The 21,195-nt window shown below is 38.8% G+C and overlaps 1 protein-coding gene across 1 annotated transcript in view; it reads right to left on the bottom strand.

The window, feature by feature from the left end:
- The window catches only part of LOC149258358 (uncharacterized), a 159,003-nt gene extending 138,511 nt beyond the window's left edge, over positions 1–20,492 (bottom strand). The window contains exons 1-6 of the mRNA XM_089412981.1: positions 20,199–20,492; positions 19,780–20,059; positions 19,063–19,153; positions 18,857–18,948; positions 17,342–18,007; positions 16,414–17,242 (exon numbers count right to left, since the gene is read on the bottom strand). Of these exons, the coding sequence (XP_089269107.1) occupies positions 16,414–17,242; positions 17,342–18,007; positions 18,857–18,948; positions 19,063–19,110 (1,635 nt within the window). The 5' untranslated portion in view covers positions 19,111–19,153; positions 19,780–20,059; positions 20,199–20,492. The remainder of the gene's footprint in view (positions 1–16,413; positions 17,243–17,341; positions 18,008–18,856; positions 18,949–19,062; positions 19,154–19,779; positions 20,060–20,198) is intronic.
- Between the last annotated feature and the right edge of the window lie 703 nt (positions 20,493–21,195).

Below are 21,195 nucleotides of genomic sequence, written 5' to 3'. Positions count from 1 at the left end.
AGGTGGTCAATGCATGCCCAGAATTTCGGTCAACAAGGTCCTAAATTCAGTCTCGCAAGAACAGATCAAAAATCCATCAAAGTAGCCCAAGTCAACCAAAGACAAAGCAAGTCAAACCAATCCGAAATCAAAAGTCAAACTTGGTCAACATAGTTTTCTCTCTCCTCTTCGCATGTGTGAGCTCGAACCCTACAATTTCAGACTTGTACGAACCAATCAAATGAAGAGATGATGTGTGTTGATGCGTCCAAGTAATCCCAACTGATGCCTATTTATATGTGGTTGTGGTAAAAGAATTTCCTCTTCTAGGCTAAGTTGTACTATTTGTAATGCCATGGTTTCACAATAAAAATAATATTTTTTTATGTGCAAATTAAATTCTTCCAAGGGCTAGTAGGGTCTCCTTAGCGTGAGAAGGGCTTCCCCAAGGAGGGAATTTCTCCCTGACCTACCAATTTTCAACACTCCCTCTCAGCTATGGAGGAATTTCCAACTACATCACAAGTCTCATCTCAGATGTCTCGTCATCATCATCGTTGTATCATGTTATATCTCGTCTCTACTCATCTCTGCTCATATGTTGAACAATATCAATCTAAAAAATAAGAATTGTCATAGTGGAGATCAATCTACCACCCTATATCCAATGACAATGGGTGAGATACTACTTACTAGAGGTAAGGATCACAACCATCCCATTGTCCAATGACAATAGGCGAGATACCACTTACCATGAGAGGTAAGGATCACAACCATCCCATTGTCCAATAACAATAAGTGAGATACCACTTACCATGAGAGGTAAGGATCACAACCATCTTATTGTCCGTTGATCTTCCCACCTTGACCCTCAAGAGTCAAGTTGTAGAACACCTGCATCCCATTACTTGGGAGAGATACCACTTACCATAAATGGTAAGGATCACACACACCCAAGTATCCTCACCCATTGGCCAGATGGGTGGCAATCCCTACAAGCCCAGCTTGTGGGTAATATGCATAATGGGGTATACTCTGTCAAGTCCTAGTAGGGGGAGATACCCCACTTGCCATAAATGACAAGGATCACACACATCCTACAATGACAATAGGGGAGATACCCAACCTACCACAAAGGGTAGGGATCACACACACCTATTGTCTAGAGTTCCCTTAAACTTAGGAGATCTTCACTCGATTCCCTCCCTTGGAGATCAAAGAGGGGGGAAGAGCATAGGTCAGTGTTCTCGATCAGTTGTGACCCTTTCTCGGGAGGGTCACATCCACCAGTCCAAGCTGCTCTCCGAAGACCAAGAACTTGCCTTTTGGGAAAGGCTTGGTAAGAACGTTTGCTATCTGCTCATTTGTTGAAATGTGGAGGAGTCTTACGACTCCTCTTTGCGCCATATCCTAGATATAGTGATATTTGATCTCAATGCGCTTGGACCTATCATGGAACACATGATTCTTTGAAAGACGGATCCCACTCTTGTTTCCGTAATATATCACTGTTGTGTCTAGTACCTGCTCAAACATTTCTCCAAAGAGCTTCCTCAACCATACTGCCTCACAGCTTACAATGCTAGCAACAATATACTCAACCTCAATGGTGCTAAGAGCAATGGACTTCTACTTCCTACTCATCCAAGATATCATGGCAGACCCCAAGCTAAAACAGTGCCCTGATGTGTTCTTCTTGTCAACAACATTTCCAACCCAATCAGCATCAATGCATCCATGTAGTCTCACATCTTTAGCAGTATATCTCAGTCCAAGATTGATAGTCCCATGTAAGTATCTCAACACATGCTTACCAGCGACCCAGTGTACATGTAGAGGCTCAGTCATAAATTGACTCAAGAATGTTGACTGTAAAATATATGCTCGGTCTAGTGTTCACTAGGAACATCAGTACCCCAATCAACTGTCCATACTCAGAGGGATTTTCCAGATCGGGTCTTGCATCTTCACCACATAACTTCTTGAAGTTCATCTCCATCAGTGTGGTCATGGACTTACATTCCACCATACCAAATCTTTCCAACAGCTTAACAACATATTTCCCTTGAGCAAGGAAAATCTCACCTGGTCTTTGCCACACCTCCAAGCCTAAGCAGTAGTGCATCAATCCAAGGTATTTCATCTCAAATTCAGAGGCCAGTTCCCTCTTACACTCGAGAAAAAAAGGCTCTCTACCTATCAAGAATAAATCATCAACATATAAAACCAAAATCAAGGGCATACCTTGGATGACCTTGAAGTAAAGAATCAGATCAACATTGCTTCTCATAAATCCAAGCTTCATCAAGTAGCTATCAATGTGGGCATACCAAGCCCTGGGGGCTTACTTCAATCCATAAAGCGCTTTCTTCAGCCTGCATACATGAGTCTTCCTGTCATGCTCCTCAAAGCCTTGTGGTTGCTCAACATATACTTCTTCCTTGAGTATGCCATGTAGAAACACAGTCTTCACATCCATTTGGTGAAGTGTCCATCCCTAGCTAGTAGCAAGAGCAGCGATAGACCAAATGGTAATGTAGCAGGCAACCAGTGCAAAAATGTCATCATAGTCCTCTCCCACTTTCTGGGAGAATCCTCTAGCCATAAATCTTGCCTTATATTTCTCGATACTTCCATCCGCACCACGCTTTATAGTGTACAACCATTTACAAGGCACAACAGACTTTCCTTCAGGTCTAAGAACCACTTTCCACACATCCTTTGTCATGATAGATTCATACTCATCTGCCATAGCGCCCTTCCATACCTGCTCTTTCACTACCTCTTCAAAAGTGTGGGGTTCAACCTATATGATGTTACTCATAGCTACAATGTATCCCTGATATCGACATGGCTTCTTGCTTTCCCTAAAGGTTCCTCTAGCAACAGCATGTCTCTCAACATCTTGTAGAGTGTCATAAAGCCATAAGGCTTTCTTCCGGGTAGGAGGATAACATGGAGGGGGCTCCAAGGGGTCCATGGGTTCCGTGGGATCATCAGCGACATCAAGTTCTAGCCCAGGCATAGAAGGGTCTTCTTGTATATCCATGGCATCATCCTTTTTCTCAACATTGGTAGGGGGAGGAGAGTCCCTTGCTTTCCCAAGGGCAGCATCTTCATCAAATGTCACATCCTTGCTAAACTCTATATTCCTTTGACCAGGCACATATATTCCATAAGATTTAGAATTTTCACAGTAACCAACAAACCTACTGTTCTTTCCAGAAGCTTCCAGTGTGTTCCTTTTGTCCTCAGCGCATGAAAGTAAATGGGGCGGCGAAATATCCTCAAATGTCCAATATCGGGCTTTACACCTGTGAAAACTTCTCCAGGAGTCTTGTCACCCAAGGCTTGTTGAGGAGTCCTATTTTAAACGTAAACCATTATGTTAGCAACTTCACCCCATAGACACTTCAGCAATTTTTTATCATGTAATATCGCTCAGTCAGCTTCCATGATAGTCCTATTATTTCTTTCAACTACACCATTTTTCTTCGAGTTGTAAGGTATGATGGTCTCCTTCTTGATTCATGCTTTCTTGCAAAAGTCAATGAACTCATTTGAAATTAATTCTCCTCCAATATCATACCTAAAGACTTTGATTCTCTTCCTTGTTTTATTTTTTATTAGTGCCTTGAAGTCCTTGAACATGTCAAATGCTTGGTCCTTTGTGCTTCAAGAAGAATATCCATGTCTTACGGGAGAAGTCATCCACAAAGATTATACAGTATAGATAGCCACCAAGAGATGTCACTAGCATGGGTCCACATAGATGAGAATGTATTAGTTGAAGTAGCCCATTGGTCATGCTTCTACTAGAAGGGAATGGTCCCTTCGTCTTTCTTTCCACTTGCATATTCTGGACAAACTCCATCGTGATTTGCTTGAACCTCAGGCATTCCAGAAACCATCTTCCTCACTTTAGGCAAGGCTTCATAATGAAGATGAGCGAATCTTCAGTGCCACAGTTCACATTGATGATTATTATCATGAACCAATGCTCCGATTGGTCTTCCAATGACTTTATAGAGGCCTTCGATTCTTGATACCAAAGTGAATGCATACCTCAAGCGAGATTCCAATGGCCAAGTAAGGACCTTTCCACTTATAAAAGTAACATGCATTCCTTTGTCCTCCAAGGGAGATATAGACACAAGATTCTTTCTCAATCTTAACACATATAGAACATCTTGTAGATGTATAGTTTGACCATAATCCAAATGAAATGAAACAAACCAACCCCTTCACAGGATAAGTAGTATTGTCCCCAAGAACAATCTTCAAATTTGTCTCCTCTCAACCAGGTTTGACAGGACTTCATGATAACCAGTGAAGTGTCTAGAGGCTCCACTATGTACCAACCAGCTATCAAACAAATCCAGAGGAGAGGAACTAGAAAGAGAAGAAATAAGAAAATATTCAAATTGAGTAGCAGTTGCATTATTTCAATAACTTGAGTTCCTTGATCTCTTGGGAGGACGATGGCCTTCTTCACGATTAGTAGGAGCATCTCTTCTTCTTCTATTGTTGAACCTATTGTTATTGAAGCCACAATTGTTGTTGTTGGATCTAGGAGCATTACCTTTCTCTAGGCAATCTCAAGCATAGTGACCGTGCTTATGGCAATTATAGCATAGAATGTGTGACAAGTCCTTGTCCCTATTCACTCTTCTATTGGAGTCCCTGGATGTTAGTGCTTCCTTTCTTGAATTAGATGGTCCTCCCCTTCTGTTCCTCTTCTTGTTTTGAGCAACAAATGCAAAGGGTTCTCCTTCTTCATGCTTTTGAATTCTTCCTCTAGAAATCATCTTGGTCTCCTCCTGAGTGCACCTGCCCACTAGTTCATCAAATGAAGAGAACATGTCATTATTGCTAGTGGTAGTAATGAATGTTTCCCATATTGGAGGAAGACCTCCAAGCAAGATCAACACCATCTCTCTATCAGATACCATTTCTCCAGTAGTCCGAAGTTGATCCTTGAGTTGAGATATCATCATGAAGTATGATTGAACGTTCTCTCCCTTAGTATCTTGATGCCCTTGGGTTGATTCTTCAAAGAAAAAATTTGATTCAAATTGTTGACTTCATACATCCCAACTGGTTTATCATACATTTCCTTGGACTTCTTCAATTTTGAAATATGAGTAAGCAAGTGGTCTTTCAAAGAATCGATAATGATTTTCTTAGCTTTGACCTCACCTTTCTTATAATTGGCCTTGATAGCAACAAAAGCATTTTCCAGAGGCATAGGTTCCTTTCCTTCAACATAATCCAAGACGTCATTTTTGTCCAATCTAGTCTTCCAAGCAGCAAAATTAGATGAGTCATTCAGCTTCTCCTCAATCTTGAAGTATGAGGTAGACATCTTGACCAAAATCAAATGTTCTTCAGCAGATAAGATTTATCCAAGTGGTGATTGCTCTTGTCTTCTTGGGCTTGTCTTCACCTCAACTCTGATACCATGTTAATTTTCCAATGTTCTATGTTGTTACAATCACTTAATCAATTTCTTCTTTCAATAGCAATCACTTTATCCAGTAATTTTTTCAATCTTCCAATAATAGTAAGCAATTGTAGATAGAACAGTAAACCATATGCACAACAGAAGACAACCAAGAACAATAAAGATAGAGATTTGGTCAAGGACCAGGGAAAAACCCCACAAGCAGGAAAACCCTTTCCAAATTCTTCTTCTATAAGATTGTCATCAAATGTTCAGTAGAGAGATACATAGTCCAAGTACATCCAACAAATAGTCAAAGGTCAAAACCTTGACAAACCAAATCAACCAACCAATATCCAATCAAAAATGACTAATAAAGTCAAATCTAGTCAAACTTCAATTCTGCAATTTCTGCAACAGTCAACAACAGTCAACGCTGCCCTAACTAGTCAACGGTCAAAGTGCCCAGAAAATTTGGTCAAACAAAGAATTCGGCCTCTTTTACACAATCAACTTGAGTCAAAACAGCGTTCAAATTCGGTCAAAGTCAAAGAGATGACCTGCAAAAACCCTAGCTTCAAAATAATAGTCAAAGGTGGTCAACGCATGCCCAAAACTTTGGTCAACAGCCTCCTGAATTAGGTCTCCCAAGAACATATCAGAAATCGGTCAAAGTAGCCCAAGTCATCCAAAGTCAAAGAAAGTCCACAGAAAGTCAAACCAATCCCAAATCAAAAGTCAAACTTGGTCAATAGATTTCTCTCTCTCCTCTTCGCATGTGTGAGCTCAGACCCTGCAATTTCAGACTTGTACGAACCAATCAAATGAACAAATGATGTGTGATGATGCCTCCAAGTGATGCCAAGTGATGTCTATTTATATGTGGTTGTGGTGAACGAATTTCCTCTTCCAAGCCGACTTGTACTTTTTGTAATCTCATGGTTTCACAATAAAAATAATATTTTTCTATGTGCAAATTAAATTCTTCCAAGGGCTAGTAGGGTCTCCTTAGGGTGAGAAGGGCTTCCCTAAGGAGGGACTTTCTCCCTAAGCTGCCAATTGTCAACAATTCATTTGCAACTTGGAAGTGTACCACCTAACATTAGGCCTAACAGGTATCCACATCCACAGAAGAGTGAGATTGAGCGTATTTTTAAGAAATGTTAGAGGTTGGCATCATTCAACCTAGCCAAAGTTCTCTTTTCACTAGTGGTGTTGATTACCAAAAAGAATGGTTCATGGCATATGTGTCCAAATTACAGACAGCGCAACAAAATGACAATCAAGGATAAGTTTCCTATTCCTATCATTGATCAATTATTAGATGAATTGCATGGAGCAATTTTATTTATTAAGTTGGATATCCGTTTTGGATATCATTATATGAGGCAAAAAGACATTCGTGAAATTTCTTTTAGAACACATGAATGTCATTATGGACTTTTGGTTATGCCATTTGGACTTACAAATGCACCTTGAACATTTCAAAGCTTGATGAATTATATCTTCAAACCCTTCCTTAGAAAATTGTGTCGGTATTTTTTGATGACATACTAATCTATAGATAATCTTGGGAAGAGCATGTACAACATGTTCACAAGGTCTTAACACTACTGTTAGAGAAACAACTATATGCAAAGCCTTTCAACTGTTCCTTTGGGGTTCAAGAAGTGGAATATTTGGGTCATATTGTATCACATGAGGGTGTCAAGGCGGATCCATACAAAATCAAAGATATGAGGGAATGCCCAACCCCAAACAGTTTGAAGAAACTCAAAGGTTTCTTTGGATTGACAAAATATTATCGCAAGTTTGTCAAGAATTATGGTTAAATAGCAGCACCTATAACAAAATTATTGAAGAAGGAATCATTTTCTTGGACTAAAGAAGCAACAAAATCTTTTCAATTTATTAAAGAAGCTATCTATACAACTCCTTTCTTGGCAACACCTAACTTCACAAAAACCTTCATTAGGGAGTGTGATTCGTCAGGTCATGGCATTGGTGCAGTTCTGATGCAAGAAGGTATGCCCCTTTCCTTTGAAAGTAGCTAACTTAAAGGAAATAACTTACTCAAACCCGTCTATAAAAAAAATGTTCGCCATACTACATGTAGTTAAGAAATGGCATCCATACCTAATAGGAAGACACTTAAAAGTAAAAAAAGATCATGATAGTTTGAAGTGCTTTTTGGAACAAAGACTATCTTCCTTAGATTACAAAGATGTTGGGTTATGACTTTGAAATTACTACGAAAAAGGAAAATGAAATATTGTTGTAAATGCACTCTCAAGGAAAGAGGAATACACAAAGGGTTTACTATGTGTTATTTCCATTCCATAATCTAACTAGGTGGAAGAAGCAAGGATAGAATGGAAGCAAGATGAGAAGGTATGCAAGATCATTCATCAACTACAGGAGGACACCAATGCAGTAGAAAAATTGTGGAAAAATGATTTGTTGTGGTATCAAGATCGCTTATATTTATGTAAGAATTTTCAACTCAAACATGAGGTTCTTTTGGAATTACACACTTCTCTGATGGGATGGCATTCAGGGTTCTTGAAGACATACCATAGGATCCAGAAATATTTTTATCAGAAGGTCTTAAGGCAAATGTGCACATGTTTATGGTAGAATGTGTGGTATGCCAACAAAATATGGGAGAGACAATCAAGAACCTAGGGTTCCTTCAACCATTAACCATACCATGCCAGGGTTGGAAAGAAGTTTCAATGGATTTTATTACAGGTTTACCCAAATATGAAGGAAAGACTGTCCTTATCGTAGTGGTAGATCGAATGACAAAGAATGCCCATTTTTGCTCTCTTTTTCATCCTTTTAAAGCAAGTATAGTGACAGAAGCATTCATGAAAACAATCCAAAAGCTACATGAAATACCAAGGATTATTGTAAGAGACAAAGATCCAATTTTCACTGAAAATTTTTGGACTGAATTATTTTTCTTAATTGGGTACTCAATTGGCTCACAGCTCATCTTACCATCTTCAATCTAATGGGCAAACTGAGATTGTGAATAAATGTTTAGAAGGATATCTATGTTGCTTTGCATCTGATAAATATACACAATGGATCAAATGGTTCCCCATGGCAAAATGGTGGTACAACACATCCTTCCATACTTCATAAAAATGTCACCATTTATGGAACATTTTGGATATCATCCTCCATCCATCACATCACCCTTTAAAGGGAATATAAAGACTCGCTCAGTAGAGGGCCACATAAGGCACCAACAAGAAGTTCTCCTACTATTGAAGGACAACATGTTTATGGCACAAAATAAGATGAAACAAGTAGATAAACATCATAGTGAAAGGGAATTTGAAGTGGGGGATTGGGTATTTTTGAGAGTATAACCATATAAACAAATGTACCTCAAGCAACAAAAGAAGGACAATAAATTAGCACTGAGGTATTATGGCCCCTATAAGGTGTTGCAGAGGATTGGAAGTATGGCTTATAAATTGCAATTGCCTCCATCTTCACATGTACATCCAGTCTTCCATGTTTCTTGCTTAAAGAAGGTAATCGATGACGAGATCCTAATTCAAACTATCTACTTCAGGTTAATGAAGAAGGGAAAATAATACTAGAACTAGAAACAATTTTGGAAACAAGGACTAAGCAGCTAAGAAATTGAGCAATTACTAAGTACCTCATCAAATGGAAGAACCTACTAGTGGAAGAAGCGATATGGGAAGATGAGTTGTTCATGCAAAAACACCCCCAGATAGTCAAGTGTTGAGGACAACACTTTTTTGAAGGGGAGAGGCATGCTAAGCTCTATTACCAACCAAAATGGGTAACCACATAAGAGAAAACGTTTCTCTTACATTTGATAGCCAACCGGCCAATAGCACCTGACATTCACTTCTTGATGATGAAATACCATATGCCTCTACCATCTGCATCAATTATGCACCTTTTACAATCTGCCATTCCTCTTAAATGAAGGTGGGTTGTTACTCAATAGGTACTTTGATCATTTTGCAACAAGGTGCTTATACTTGTTGTTTTAAGCATTTAGTACGGATAAAGGGGTGAATTGGAAAATTGACTAATCTTGATTGTAAACTTTGTTCTCTCACCTTACCAAGGGGTTTAATCACTATCCCTAGTCCAATGGGGCCTCCTTTGAGGCCTTAGTGTTATAGGAGGAGCACTGCTTGGAAAACCTGGATTGAAATAGAGTGTTCATTCTCCTTTACACCATACTTAACACTTTCCATGTCACATTATAAGCCTTTACATATACCTCTCCATTCTGTTGAGAAATCTTGGGCACAGAGATGAGGAGATTTCTCTAGCAATGATAACTGCTTGTGAAGACTTTTTACTTTTCTTAATTACATTCTTCTTGACTTGATTATTATCATTATGCGTTCTTCATCAAACAGCTACCAAATCATAAAGAACAATGAGACAAAGGATACAAGATGTAGGATATCAGCAAGGGCCAAAACATCTCCAAGCTTGAGAGGAAAACCCACTGAATTCTTCTTCTTATAGAATTTTCAATTGATGAATTCCAAGACCTAGACCCTTGACCAACAACCCCTCCAAGACCAAGTTAACCCTTGCTTCAAGTCAAAGTCAATTTCTTCTTAGAAGATGTTGCAACTTCTCCTTCTTTCCTCACCCTCAATCTTGCAACTCAAGTTTGAAACTTCTAGCCTTCCTTCCTAAAATTCTCGGCTCCTTGTAATCGACTGTCTTTTTTGCACGTGTGACAAGATAAGGGCTCTTTTAATCCTTCTCCTCCTTCACTACACTTGGACTAGTTGCTTAGTGATTTTGGCTTGCAAGATGAATCAATTCCTTGCCTTATTTCGATCTACTTGAGGTGACTATATCTCTGATTTGTAGCAGTATAATGTCCCCTAGCTTCCTCGTACGTGTGGAGACATATTCAAAAATTCGTCCTTTTATTCTCTTCCTCTGTCTTCCTCTTCTTCACTCCTTTTTCCTTGAGTATCAAGTGAGAGAAGTGAGTCCTTGAGCGAGGTTGAGTGCCTCGTTATATAGGCTTCTTGTCCATGATTTGAGGTCGACTTATCACTAACTCTAGGCCGACTTGATCTTGGTGTAGGCTGATTGCTTCATTTTGAGGCCTACTTGCTAGTAGCACTTGGACTTGGTCTTGGAGGGCCTTTTGACTCTTACAATGACTCAAATAATTTTTCTTTTACAATATGTAACATGCCCAAATGGGTCTTCAATACATGACAAAGACTCAATTGACGTTATGACTTAATGACTTATTGGTTAGGTTGATGTATGTGACTACCTAAGTTAAGAAATCCCCCTGAGATAAATGTAGACAAGCTCCTTGAGATCCTTGGAGAGAGCAACCCTAAGGAAAATTCGCATTCTATGGGAAAAGGTTTAAAAAACCCCTGACTTCATAGAAAACAACTTTCTCAAGAACTCCCAATACTAAATACATAGGCCTAGGAACTTTATCGAAATTGGACATTAAATATGGACATTTTCATCTCAAAAAATGCTTCATTCTTTTGGGCAACAAACCAAGAGTATTGCAATAAGAGGAGCTGTGAGTAGCTATATAAACCTAAAATCTAGTCATGTCGCTTTCATGTTTCCTTAATCCAAGCCTTAATAACAAACACTATAGACCACAAAGCACCCTAGGAAGGTGCACCATTTGAGGCCATCACAATCATGAAAATATTTATCAACATCAATAGTAATTGGAGTTTTATTAACAAAATTTTCATTACCCTATGGTAAATTTTGGGAACAATCTTGTGCAAGGTTTTTGACAAGACCATTGTATGTCACCACTTTTCTTTTGGGCAACAAACCAAGAGTATTGCAATAAGAGGAGCTGTGAGTAGCTATATAAATCTAAAATCTAGTCATGTCGCTTTCATGTTTCCTTAATCCAAGCCTTAATAACAAACACTATAGACCACAAAGCACCCTAGGAAGGTGCACCATTTGAGGCCATCACAATCATGAAAATATTTATCAACATCAATAGTAATTGGAGTTTTATTAACAAAATTTTCATTACCCTATGGTAAATTTTGGGAACAATCTTGTGCAAGGTTTTTGACAAGACCATTGTATGTCACCACTCCCTCCTTGCGCAATGGCTCAATGAGAATCACTATAGGATTACCTAAGTTAGGCAATAGTGTGGTTGTCATATGGTCCCTTCAATCTTTATGGTGAACATGTTAAGCCCCTCTAGCCAATAGATGAATTTAATACCTACAAAAATGAGTCATTAATGTGATAGGATGGCTAGAAAATGTGGTTATTACACCTCAAAACATCACATTTGACTAGGCTACAATAACCTAAACTTGTGCAAGGTTTTTGGCCAGACCATTATTGTTAGTGTCACCACTCCTTCGTTGCACAATGGCTTAATGAGTTTCACTATATGATTACCTAATTTAGGAAATAGTGTGGTTGTCATATGGTCCCTTCAATTATTTTGGTGAACATGCTAAGCCACTCTCGCAAATATTTGAATTTAATACCTACGAAGATGATTAATTAATGTGATAGGATGGCCAAAAAATGTGGTTATTACACCTCAAAACATCACATTTGACTAAGCTACAATAAACCCTATAGAGTGCTCCTTAACCTCCATCCCAAAATAATATTAAAAGGAAATAAAGCTTCACCATAATCAGTAAAAGTAAAAACAAGAACACGAAGTTAAAGAAGACATATAGATAAGTCTTGTGTATAAATTGTCCCTTAAATCTACAAGAATTGTCCATTATTAAATCGCTAATGAGATTGAGCCAAGTGATATATGGGCAAGACCACATACAAGTCCTAGGCATTTTAAGAGAACATATACCTCTTGCTCTTAGGTTCTTCGACCAAAATGGACCTTGAATCTCCTCAAAACAATTGCATTGGTAAAAAGATTATTTGAGGATCTCTAGTAATGTTTTTAAACTCGAATTCAAACTCAAAATTGGTTGGAGGTTGTTGCCTCAAAATCTAGTAGGCCTTATGAGAGGGCTCACAAGACAAGAGCCAAACCAAGGGACAACACTATGAGGTGGAGGCCACTGTCACCATAGCTCACCACCTCCTGCTCTTTAGTGGACTTTCACCACAAGGGAGGCTTCCCTGTATTGGTCACCTAATAGGTATTCAAAGTCTATGGCTTAGAGGTGACAAAGGATAGGCTTAGGAATGGCACTCAACTTAAGCGCAAGACTCAATCCAACAAAGACAAGGCAAAGCATGCACTCCAAGAGGCCTATTTTAGAACAATTATGACCTAGGGTTTAATGAATAGGCAAGGACAAAGGCTTACCAAGGTACATAAGGCCAAGAAAAGGCTTGTTAAAGATGGATATGATCAACAATTGGAGCAACCAACCTTCAAGAAACCCTAACTTGAAGCCTACGGTTAGGTTAGGGTTTACCCTACGGAACAATTATGTAGGGCTTGTGATGTCAGCGCTGAAGAAGAAGACTTTACCATGGAAAAAGATGGGTTTTGGTGCAATGAGGCATGAACCATGTGTATAACTCTTCTATAGGCCATCCACTTCTCATAGTTGAATTCGACACTAGCCCTAACATAACGACTTACCTTGAAGGGCTGCAAATGTGAGGGAGAGAGGGAAAAATGTTTAAAGATGTTTTTCTATGGTGTAATCACCCATGTGGATGGCCAGTTCTTGATCCTTGTGTGATGGAGTCTAAGGGAAACCAACTAATAGAAATATCAAACCCTAGTATGGAGTAAGGGCAAAAAAAAAACCCTAGCTATCACTTTATGAGGGGATAAAGTCATGATGAGAGCTTAACATGAAGATTCATTCAAGGGATTATCATACATTCTTTAGGTTAATACATGCGATACTTTGTCAAGATTTCATTGAAAAATATTCAATAAAACTAGCACATAGAAACCCTAACAACAACCATTCCATGCAATAACCATTCAAAGATAATCAACAATAAGAGTAATTGCAAAAAATGCATGAACAAGTCCTTTATTATCCCAAAATGATGTCTCCACAACAAGAGCAAGTCTCCAAAAGCAAAATCTCCATAGTGGTTCACATCTCCACAAGAATACAAGACCCAATAGCTAGGCTGAAATCCTCTAAGGAGGCCGAAATGTTCCACAAGTGATGATGAGAAATACAAATGAGGTGACTTCTATTTATATGAGATCTACCTCAATGAATTTTAATTAATGAAGCCCCTAAAACAAGTTTGACATGAAATAAGCCTTGGGTTAAGAGCCAACATAGTAGCTCAATGCAAAACAAGCCATAAATTCCCACATGTGTGAACCATAGGCTCATAAACGCTGACATCATGCCCTTTTTGGGCTCCAAATGCCATGCCAACAAGTGATGAAGGCTTAAAATATGTTGGTGTGCCAAGATCATCCAAATTTGAGGAGTGTCCCTCAAATCCACCTCAAATCACCCCTTGGGCTCCCAAGTCCAGCTGAGGTGTCACCATGTCATCTCCATGGGTCTCCAATGATCAAAACACGACCTCCTCTCTCTAGTGTTAGGGCTTCATCAAGTACAGCAAGCCCTCCCTAGTCTCTCATGGAAGACCATCTTCATCTAGGTTTTGAATCATCGTCTGCCCATCGTCAAGGCCAGTATGGGGGCATGCTAGGTCCAACAATGCCATCATCAAGAATCCTCTATGTCGAGTCAAAGTAGACCAACGTCCTAGGTCCTGAGGGTGCTCTGGGACATGTAACATCTACTCAGGTCATCATGAGGCCAAATGTTATCAACATTACATCTGCTAAGTCATCTATCTCTCTGAAAATGCCAAGGTACTTGTCGAATGGGTGCTCTCAATGCCAAGGCTACTGTGGAACACCTGACAAAACCAACACGAACTCAAATGAAAGAAACCATCCATCAACGACTAAGACCATATGAGCATCTAAGTGTACCAATCTTGGATGTTAAGGGCATATTTGATATTAATACTTCAAACAAGGATCACCTTCTAATATCTAACTAGATCAAGTCTCGTAAAGGTGTTCCCTACCTTGATAGAGTGTGGCCAATGGTCAACCCTATTAGGTGCTTCCAACCCTCAAGGGGAAGTGACACTTCCAAGGTCAACCCATCAATCAATAGGTGTAAGCGTAAATGTATGAAAATGGACGAGAAAAGGTTTCATGGCCAAGTGTCATGGTCAAGGGGACCAACTAAAGGGGAGTCCACATGTTGAGGGTATAAATGCGGAGGGAGCAATTGTGGATGCATGAGTTACCCTACTCAGCACTTTTTCCACCCCTCTAGTGATCCTTTTACTTTTTCTTGATAATGCTTTGTATTATGGTGCATAGCTCAAGGGTTAGAGCTTGCTCTTCATAATGTAGCATTTTGTATTATGGTATTACCCCTTAAAGATGACACAGTTCATCGCTCATCAAGGTTGGCACATGCAAGGGTTCATTTTTTATGTAGTGGAACATCATGTGCTCAAGAACCGAGTGATGCCTAATTGGGAGGGTAGATCTCATGCTAGGCTTTTACCCATGTGTTAACTTATGTCCCGATCATCTTCTACATTTTGATTTTCTTATTTTCCTTTTGTTGTGGCCATGATATGTTTTTCCATTCTTTTAGCTGCATCAACCTCCACGACAACGTTTTTCAGCCCTACTTAAGGAATGTGGACATAAGGGTGCCAAGTTATAATGAACTAATGACAAGTTATACCCCAAGAATGGATGTGGTATATGGGGCTTGTAATGTGGCATGGAAAGTGTCAAGCATTGTGTGGGGAATAATGAACACATTATGTCAATTTGGGTTTTCCAAGTAGTGCCCCTCCTATAACCCTCAAGCCTGAAGGGAGGTCCAACTGGACTAGGATTGAAGATTAACCCCCTGGTAAGGTAAGAGAATAGATTTAAGATCGATCAATATTCTAGATCACCCCTTTATCCCAATTGCAAAATGATCAAAGTACCTTCGAATATTACCCACCTTCATCCAAGTGGAAATGCCAAATGGTGAGATGTAAGTGGTTGATGCAAATGGCAAAGGCACATGGCGTATCATCATCGAACAGTGAATATCAGGAGCTACTAGCTAGCTGGTTATCTAGTTGGCTATCATATGTAGGAGAAAAGTTTTCTCCATGGGGTTACCCCTTTTGGTGGGTAACAAAGGTCACTTATAATTCCAATCCTAATTTAGATTGATTTAAACTGATTAATTTAATTCAGTTTATTAAAAAATACATAAAAAAATAGTTAAAAAATATATTATAAAGATTCCAACCCACTCAAAACAAAATAAGCAATGTCATGCTCATGTATATGCCAAACGGGAACTAAGAAATAAGCTGACTAGGTATGGTTGCTAGTCAACTTGGCAGAGTAGACCAAGTTGGAGTTGACTTGGACGACTTGGACCAATTTTTATAACAATGATCTCTACTAAAGCAAATAAAGGAAGATATCCTATAAAATTGGAGTTTAAGTTATGTTCTTTACTGAAACAAAATGTTTCAACAACCATGTGCTAATGAAAAACTAACCTTCAACATAGTTAAAGAATTAACTTAAACAAGGATACTATACCCGATTTTGAATAAGCTTACTTCATATATCCCTTCAACTCATACTTTTTAAAAGGATAGCAAATACTACCTTTCTCAAACTATCACAATTAATAATGAAATAGATAATACATGAGTGACTCATGAAATATACCAAAAGAATAATAAATAAATAAATACTTTGATCTCTAACTAATTGCCACGAAATAGATAATACATGAGTCATCAAATATACTGAAGTGCAATACTTTCATCAGTAACAATCTTAGTGAATATCCGTCGAACGTGGTAATCTAAGGTTAGTGATTTGCCCATGTCTACCTGGGCCCGTTTTTATGCAATTTAATTGCATAATACAGATTGGATTTTCATCTGAAAAATTAAAGAATAAAACTGAAAATACATACCGTTTCAAAGAACAATGTGCGAGCATCCGAGGATTGGATTCCTATGCTGTAGTTCTTCTTCGTAACTTTAAGCTTTTCTGCGTGCCGTTTCTTGAGTGTAACATTTTTCATTTCTGAATCAATGTTAACTTCAGACATGCCAATTGTCATGGTTGTTGGTTCGGATGACAATATCACTGCATCTTTGAGATCAGTTGTATGACCTTCTTTCAGATATGACTGCTCATTGTTCTCAGTCCTGCAAATATTTTCCGTCATGATATCAGCAGATTCGGACTCTTGTGTCTCTTTGTTCAAGGTTTTTGAATGCAATGACTCGGAAGCAATAATATCTGCTATTGATCGCCTCTTCTGTGGCCTCCTCTTACTCCTCGATTCACTGACCTTCAGCTTCCCAGTTAGCTCTGAGAGTAGCGCATTCTCTTTCTCCGGCCATGCCTGGCTAGTGGAAAGATCAATGTACTCTTTTCCTTTAGTTAACTTGTTTATTTTCATATGTTCTGGACATGAACTCTGATTGCCACTCAAACATGATACATCATTCTCATCATCCGATGTTCGATGAGAATCGGCCTTATTCTGTATGCTAAATTCCTTCGTTTGAGCTGTCAATGATTCTACTACATTTAAAATAGTTTTCTCCCCATTTTCTTCGACAAGAACCTGTTGACTAGGTTCAGCATTTTCACCAGAAGCGACGCTAACAGGAACATTGCTGACAATTTTCAACTTGTTTGCATCTAATTCAGAGCCTAATATAGGAGAGGTGGCGTGTTCCATTTCTTTACCTTTCATCTTCTCACTCATCTCCATAAAAACGTTTTTGTTCCTGGAAAAATACTCCCAGGAATTAGAAGGCTGGGAAAGAATTTGAAGTGCTTTAGATTTATGTTTTTTAGAACCTAACTCATTTGTTTTACTCACTAACATGGATGATGTTGTTTCCATTATCGCCTGCCCCATCTCAGCAGCTGCTCCTTTATCGTCCTGTTGATGCTGATGGATTTCAGTCAAATTGGTGAATCCCTCCGAGTTTCTAAAATTTGATAAACAGTGAGAGATTCCACTTGTCTTCTCCTGGAAATCTGCAATTTCGGAATTGTCCTTTTCTAGCTCCATTGGAACAGTGCTTTCTATTCTATTTTCTGGCATAATATCTGTGACTACCTCCTCATCTCTATTCTCTTTGTCGCTTGCATGTGCAGAGTAACCTACAGCATCACCGGATTTTAACTCAAACGCAGGAGTCTCTACAATTTCTGTACAGTGGTCTAGCAGATTTTGTTTCTCCTGCAAATCAGGACTGGAAGTATGCAAATACATTCCGAACATCAGACATCCATGATCAGTGTTAACATCATAGTCCTGCAAGCTCGAAGCATGTGCGTCCTTCGTATACTCATTCTCAATTGAGCTCTCACCAGGAGTACCAACGTCTCCTAGACAATTTTTACAATTCCACCATCTGAATTTAGGAATTTCTAGAGGTGGCAATGCCAAATTTCCTGCTTCCTTTAATCTAATTTCCAGTAAATGCCGAGAGAATGGCCAAGATGTGTTTCTATCATGTTTACGAATTGTTGCAACATAACCACTGCATGAACAAAAGAAAAATTAAGTGGATAGAAATATTGAAACTCAAAAGGAACCATTAACGGACCTCAATTAAAGAAAAATGGATTATATAGGGAGAGAACGGGAGCATGATGATTAATACTATTCTACCTAGGCCAAAGCAATGCTAAGCAATATATTTAACAAAGGTCACAGTTCTAGGAACGCCCCATGCACTTCAAATATTCATGACACTGCTCATATAGCAGATACAACAACTACATTCATTTTATTAGGAAGGGGCTTAAAAGCCACCACAATCACATGGTGATATATCAACATGAGTGAAACAATTTATTGAAATCGATTCTACACAATTCATAACGTCTGTTTTTGCGTCCTTTTAGTGAAATGGCTGAATTCACAATAGATGTATGAGTAAATTAACATTGCGCAACGAATGGTAATAAGCATAGATATACCCGTGTGGAAGTGAAAGAGATTGAGTTTATGTCAGCTAAATCGACTAAAGTTCTACACAAGTTCACTCGTGTATATACACGAAAGAAAGAAAGTGAAAGAGTTTGAGTTTATGTCAGCTAAATCGACTAAATTTCAGAATTAAACATGTCTAGATTGGAGACCGCAGAAAAATCGAGGAAAACGCCTGCTTCTCTTTTTGGTTTGAATAATAATATATCATGAACGATACAGATGTTTAATTCACGTTGCTGTCTCTCTAAAAGCTTTTGCTTAAAATGTGAGTGTCTTGGCAAATGCAAATCTATTGGATCATGAGAACATCACGCAGTAAAAAATTGTTTACAAGTTGTTGGTAGCAGACGATAATAGAAATAAGGGCGGGCGGGCATAAACGTTGTGTTCTTACCGAATACTGAAACGCTCGCATGGTGTGCTTTTGATAGAAATCTCGTCGTCAGCTAGACCTTTGTCTGCCTCATATCCGTCTGTATTTACAGCCTGCCCACAGAGATTCTACGTTATTCGCTACTCAAGAATTATCAAGTATATATGGCATGATTTGAACTGCCCAACTAGTTTAATGTCTAGTAGCTAATTCGTGGTTCACGTCACCTTCGGTTCGATATGATGCTGCGCCGAAGTGGTGGCAGTGGCAGCCATGACGCAACAAAAACTGTAGAAGATTTCAACCTCAGCCGATCACCTGCAATGTTTACATTGTGTTCGTATAATTAATCACTGAGTTTCACAACTATGAGTCCTAAAATTACTTCTCTATTTCACAACTATGACTCCTAAAAATACTGGTATCTTGCGCTAATTAAAAATAGATGGCCAAAATAATTCAATGTGGACGGAGAGTATTTCCGTCAAATAACAGAAGCTAAACTAACAGTCGAAGTGGTCGTTCATTCTCGGCATTTGGCCAGCTGGGTTCCAGTGAACGTCAAATTTTATTTCTTATATTACCATTGGCAAAACGAAGCTCAAGGGAATAAATTGTGTGACGCGCCAGTTAACTCTAATAATATTTACACATTTAGAAAGTGAGCATTGAATGAATTTTAAATACAGTTAACTCTAATGATAATTACAGAGTTAGACATTAACTGTATGCGTAAAAATGGTACCTCGCAACGCCACTAATACATGGATTTTACGAAATACACAGCATCTGTCAGACTTTCCAGAAAGTAAGCGTGACACTATTTTTTGTTTTCCAAAAACCCTAACTTGGAATTAAAAATGGCCACGGGCGGTATAACATAAAGAATAGAATGAATGTAAAACTCTGGCGGTTTAAGAATCCAAAGCATTACGAGTGCGCACCTCAAATACACCCTCCGTACGCGTGTCAGAAAACAGAAAGGGGCAGCGAGCTGATGACGGCATGAAAATTTGATCAGCAACACAGGTCGTAGGATCGAACCTCGCAAACTCTCTAGCTAAGTAATCTGTCAGCGACACAGATCGCACGATCGAACCTCGCAAATTTGTGAGTCCCAGCTCTTTAGAGTGGTGATTTGCAATGCAAACTTGTCAGTCCCAGCTCTTTAGAGTGGTGATTTGCAATGCGCTGAGCAGTTGTGACCTAAATCTCTTGAGCTTCCTGTAAACATTCGAACACACAAAGAAATCAAGCAAACACGCATGGATTTATATATATCCCAGTTGTGATTTTAGCTCCAAATCAAACAAAGAAAAGTCAACGGCCGGAATCTTTCCTGCCAGATTAGATAAATACTCACAGATTCTAACTTCGCACGCCGGAATGCGGCCCGATCCAGCTGCTAAATCTATTCGTACTCTCTAACGCCACAGTCTTAGGTAGAAATTATCTCCTGAGATGCTGGCGAAACGAAAATAGCGGAGAAAATGATTGTATTCTAGGAAAAGCACCTAGGTTGACGACCTCATGAAGGGGCGAAATAGCTTGACCGGGCGTGAACTGTCAAACCCTAATATCTAGGGTTTGATATTGATTCTAGGGTTGGTACTGTCCTCTCGTTTCTACCCTTTACTCCAGCGGTCTAAGCCACGACATCCACTATAATAAGATATTATTATGATAGATATCCCCGTGAGTCTCCGCTTCCAGGTCGGAAAAAACGACAAGTAGTATAATGTGCATCGATGTCGCTTTTTCTTCCCACTCATGTGTATTCTCAATAAAAATGATCATACGACCTTTTAACAACCGCGATGTGGAGGAGTTGTCTAAAAAATTATGGAAATTCTGGTTATATTTAAAGAAAATTCGGCAAAGATTTTTGTAAATCAAGATATAGTTGTTAAACTTCAAAATTTTGGGTGTCCTAGACGTTTTTGATAGTGCTGAATCCATTTCCACCATAAAAAACATGATTCAAACATTGTCTCTACAAGATTTTTTGAAATATTTTTGCCTGGATTCTGGTCACTTTTAGCCGTCCGGGCAATTCCTCGACAACTCCTTTAACAACTACGAAATGTTTTCATTATATTCCTTGGTTCGGGCAATTCCTCGACAACTCCTTTAACAACTACGAAATGTTTTCATTATATTCCTTGGTTCATCCTTTCACAAAGCAAGGTAGAACCTAACATGAGCTTAAAAGTTTATAGACTTGCCATGAGTTTCATAAATCATTAAAAATGTTGGTTCAACTACTAAATGTTTTCATTATGTTCTTTGGCTCATTTTTTTTGGAAGAAAGCAAGGTGGAACCTAACCACCTTAATATGAAGGTTATAGATTTATCATAC

This window comes from Pinus tabuliformis, chromosome 6 (genome assembly GCF_031772625.1).
Source record: "Pinus tabuliformis cultivar Carrire ecotype Pingquan chromosome 6, CPIR1, whole genome shotgun sequence".
Taxonomy (NCBI): Eukaryota; Viridiplantae; Streptophyta; class Pinopsida; order Pinales; family Pinaceae; genus Pinus; species Pinus tabuliformis.
This window is presented reverse-complemented; position numbering and strand designations above follow the sequence as displayed.